A 5,070-nucleotide genomic window follows, 5' to 3' on the forward strand; every position below is an offset into this window, starting at 1 on the left:
GAATGAATTACGATTTGAGAAAAAATAAATTATATATAAAAAAAGAATTGTGGTCTTGTGATCTTTTGATAACTTTAAACCTTCCAAGTTCATTGTAAGTGATGATATATAATGGTTTGACTGAGACAACTAACAAAGAAAGTATTAGAGCCCAATTCAAACTAAAAAAAAAAAATAGCCAAAATAATAATAGTTAGATTGAGCCAGATTTCAGGTGAGGATCACACCTCTCATCCAGTGTGTAAAATTTGCTAGTTCTACTACTAAAACCAAATACACACACACACAGGCACAGCATTTACACAGATGAAAGCCTACACACAAAGATACATCAATTTCTCTTAGAAATTATACCACATGAACTTTTATGGTGTGTGGCATGATAAACAAAGTATTCATTGGTGACACAGAGAAATCCAGAAGGGATGCTTCTGATAACTAGGGAGCCATTCAAAGAGCCACCAGGCGAACCTGCTCCGGTCCAACATGGCTCCGCGGTTGTGCATCATCTCTGCAGCGGCACGGCGGCTGCTCATGAAGCCGGGACCCCGTGCTGGGGACCTCGCGGCTGCGGGTGCTGTGCGCTCCTATTCCAAGGACAGTGAAGGCAGCTGGTTCCGCTCCCTCTTTGTTCACAAGGTGGATCCTCGGAAGGACGCGCACTCCACTCTGCTGTCTAAGAAGGAGACTAGTAATCTCTACAAGATCCAGTTTCACAACGTGAAGCCCGAATGTCTGGATACCTACAACAGTCTGACGGAGGCTGTACTGCCCAAGCTGCACCTGGATGAGGACTACCCCTGCTCACTTGTGGGCAACTGGAACACGTGGTACGGGGAGCAGGACCAGGCAGTACACCTATGGCGGTTCTCAGGTGGCTATCCGGCCCTCATGGACTGCATGAACAAGCTAAAAACCAACAAGGAGTACCTGGAGTTCCGGAAGGAGCGGAGCAAGATGCTGCTGTCAAGGAGAAACAAGTTGCTTCTGGAGTTCAGCTTCTGGAATGAGCCACAGCCTCGAGCTGGCCCCAACATCTATGAGCTGAGGACATACAAGCTCAAGCCGGGAACCATGATTGAATGGGGAAACAACTGGGCTCGTGCCATCAAGTACCGTCAGGAGAACCAGGAGGCGGTGGGAGGCTTCTTTTCACAAATAGGAGAGCTCTATGTGGTCCACCACTTATGGGCCTACAAAGATCTGCAGTCTCGGGAGGAGACTCGAAATGCAGCCTGGAGAAAAAGGGGCTGGGATGAAAATGTCTACTACACAGTCCCCTTGGTTCGACACATGGAGTCACGAATCATGATCCCTTTGAAGATTTCTCCTCTCCAGTGAGGCTGGCACTGCCTCCACCTCCTTCCCTGTCTCCTGTGGAGTAACCTGGAACAGAGGAGCTTCTAGGCCAGCTGGCACAGTTTTCTCACAACTCTGGAAGACTTCTGATGAGTGATGTTCAGCTTAGACAAAGAAGACGTTTTCTGAGAACCTAATCTGTCTATACCCAGCCAACCTCTCTCCCATGCTGGATGAAGTTTTTAATTTCCCTAACTGCAGAATAGCAACCTTTTAAGCATTCATGCATTTTTCTCTTAAGATTCATCATCTCCAGAACATCAAGTTCCCAGCTCACACTGTGGCCATGGCTTAGTTGCATAAAAGCCAGCATGACTAGCTGTTAGGCAGTATAGTGTGAAAGGATATCAGACCACGTATGGTCTCAGGAACTCTCTGGTGTTTACTTGTTAAAAAAGCAAGCCTGAGCCTTTAAGGAAAAAAAAAAGCCTGGAACTGCCATCAACTCTGAAGTCATCAAAGTCAGGAGAAGATCCAGAATTCTACTTAAAGGGCTGGGAAAAGGCTGGAAGTGGGAAGGATTTGGGGACATGAGACAGGCTTGCAGCAGGAACCCTTCAGAAGTGGGCACATAGGATTCAGAATTTGAAATACAGAATTAGGAAGATAGAACAGAGATGACAGAGGATCTTAAGGGAGGACCCTGCTCCTAGACAGATGGAGAGGCTTATCCATGTTTTCCTACACAATGTGGTTAAAAGTTGAATAAGCTCCAGCTCTTCTTCCCTCTTACAGGCAAAAGTACAGGCTGAGACCTACAGTCCCATCTCGAATTCCTTCCCAACTTGACATTCTGTCAGCCAAACCCTCATTTTGCAGAACCACTAGGTCTGTGAAGTGGGTTCAGTGATTCTGGGGTCTCTTCAATGACCCCCATACCTCATGAGCCCCTGCTTAGCATGGTTTTGCTACCATACCAGGAGAAGGTACTGGGATAGTTGATGGAACCAAAATTAAATATTTACTGTAAAAAAAAACAAAAAAAAAAAACAAAAAAAAAAACAAACAAACAAAAAAAAACAAAGAGCCACCAGGCAAGCCACTGGTGATTCAGTTCACAACTGTCAAAACGCTGCTGCAAGCCAATGCACACCACACGGTGAAGGGATCCATACAATGGTACAGTGTAGAAAGATGCATCAGAGAGTACTTGTTTGAGTCCCAGAGTTCAGATCATCTGTACCTGATTAGAGAGATAGGCAATGTGGCAGATTTCTGTAGCACTGGAAATGGGATAAAAAGAAATGTTGGGGCCATGGATTTGCCGGACACTATACAGCCTGTCAGTCACAGAAGGAAGACATTCCTGGCTAGTTACAGCCCCTCCTTCCTGCCCTTCCTGGCCTGACATTCAGCAGCAGGCTCTTTCTGCAAGGTGACTAAAAATTCAACCGTCTGTAAATACCTTGACCACAAGGTTTCATATTTTCCTCTTAGGCTATTTGTCTTTTATTTTCCTATCTCTTTATATGAGTTCTTTGTAATTAACAAGGTCAGTTATTTATCATCCTGTTTAATAGTGTTTTTAAAGTTTGATATATAGCATTTGCTATAGAATTTCTCTTATGGAATAAAAATGTTTAAGTACATGGTTTTAGTTGTCAGTATTGCCTGCAGTTTCCTTGTGTTATTCTTTGCAAGGGATTCATTGTTCTTAGAGAAATAAATTATCATGAATTTTCTATAAAAAACACTTAGAAAAATCTAATCCATTAACAGAGCACACTGTTACATGTTTTCCATAGATATTCTTACAAAATCACTATTAAAACGTAATGTAAAATTAAGGGATTGAACAAATTTGTCATTTCCAATGTTGATTTTCAGTGCCCCTTTCTGAAGTATATATTCATACTTAAAATACTCTTTTAAAATTACTGAAATGTTCCTGATATATTGCTTTAGTTGTGTCCATGTCTGCAGGCCAGCTCATTTGTCTGTCAGTGAACAAAATTCTTCTTTCTATATTTTTCTGATTGTGTTTCCTCTTTGCAATCTGAAGCCCATGTGCTCAAAACTACAAACTCCAATCTCAAAATGTACACATTCAATTACTTAGAAATCTGACACAGACAAGATGTAGATTTGCTTAAAAGCCCACCTGCTTTCCATGCCCAGTAGCACTGTCTCTAACAGCTGCTGATATGAGTACACCTTGTGGTCCTTAGGCTCCAGGTTGCATCTGCCCATCCAAACTGATGCTTTCTGACATGGATTTGCTGTTGAACCTGCCTCCTCAGTCCCCTATGCTCCCGGAAGTTCCCTCACCCTCCTACTTACTGTGGCCTCTGACCATGACTGTCACATACTGTTAGCATCTATTTTTCCCAAGTTACATCACACTTCTCCCTCCAAAGGAAAAGTCTGTCTACCCAGAATTCAGAACAGATCCCAAATGTGGTCTACGAACCAACCACATCTCTTTTACTTGGTTCAGTGTCATTCTTCAAATAATGCATACCAAAAAGTATCCAGTGCCTACATTCTTACGATACTTTGCCACAAGTTATCAGATTTCTTAGCCACATTTCTGGGTAACTCAGGAAGGGCTAGAACTCACATGGTTCTTTATTTGGGAGAAAATGTGATTATGAAGATAATGCAACAACCAAGAGAGATATTACAAAACTATTAAATGAATTTTTATTTTTGCTTGCAATCTTGACTTCACAAAGTAGATTAGAGTATCTCTCAGTGCTGACTTTTTTTTAAGTCTTTCCTTGTCTATTTTTCTCCACTGCCTCGCCCTTCTGTATCTTCCACATTTCCTTGTGGAATTGCTTTATAGCCTTGAGTTTTTTTCCACGCATAGCCCCGCCCGCCCACACAATCCCATTCCTACCTACTCACCACTGTGAACAATCCCAGGGGCGCCTCCTAGCAACCATGATTGTTCTCACAAGTCAGAATAAAGGAAGAGTTGGCAGATGGAAATGATGGACTTGGAAGGCAAACCCAGACAACCCTCACACACTGATACTGATTAACTATGCAGATGCTGTCTTCTGTTTCCTTAGGGTCACACTAGGAGCTTGACCAAGGGCAGGACTGATTTTCATGTTAATCTTTGTGTTCCCCTCAAGAGCTAATGACATATTCAGCTTCTAGGGATCTCTCAGAAGTTGTGCTTACCATTCGAACAAAACAGGCTCTTGAAAGAACCTATAAGAGCCATACCTGTTTTTCTTTGATTTTGATACTGAAGTTTTCTAAGTTGACTTTGGAATTGGTTCTGCATATCCAGAAAAGAAACTTAGCAAAGTTCAAAATGTATATACTGGAATAGTACACTCTTGACTTTGAAAATAGTGTGACCTTTATTTAAGTACATTCTTCAGCCTTCATATGCACATGCATTTTCTGTAAAGCTGTAATACAAAAGAACTCCTTGTGACTGAAAGGCGGTTTCCTTGACTAAAAATAATGTCATTGACCATCAGGTTACAGCTCTCAGGGTCAGACTTGCAGAAAGCAGAAGGAAGAAGCTTTAAGGTCAAGGAGACTTCACTTCAAGGTTTGCTTCTAAGAAAATCAACCTGTTATTGAGAAACTAAGCATATGCCCACATTTTCAACTTTGCTAAACATTTAAATACAGTTTTCATTATGCATTATGGTCTGACTTTTCTGACCTATCTCTGTAAAGTAAGGAAATGTTTTCTGCACAGTTCAAAATTTTATAAGGCAAGCTCATTATCAAGTGAATTACATT

General features: G+C 41.9%; 1 protein-coding gene across 1 annotated transcript; it reads left to right on the plus strand.

The window, feature by feature from the left end:
- The first annotated feature begins 486 nt into the window (after positions 1–486).
- LOC114619476 (protein NipSnap homolog 1) lies at positions 487–1,786 on the plus strand. Its single transcript, XM_028765316.1, has one exon. It carries the CDS (start codon positions 487–489, stop codon positions 1,339–1,341), a length of 855 nt encoding a protein of 284 aa, XP_028621149.1. The 3' UTR covers positions 1,342–1,786.
- Positions 1,787–5,070: the final 3,284 nt, after the last annotated feature.

Source organism: Grammomys surdaster, unplaced genomic scaffold, assembly GCF_004785775.1.
Source record: "Grammomys surdaster isolate TR1022 unplaced genomic scaffold, NIH_TR_1.0 150, whole genome shotgun sequence".
Taxonomy (NCBI): Eukaryota; Metazoa; Chordata; class Mammalia; order Rodentia; family Muridae; genus Grammomys; species Grammomys surdaster.

Coding starts and splice junctions, on each gene's coding strand:
- LOC114619476 (XM_028765316.1), top strand. CDS start 487: ATGGCTCCGCGGTTGTGCATCATCTCTGCAGCGGCACGGCGGCTGCTC.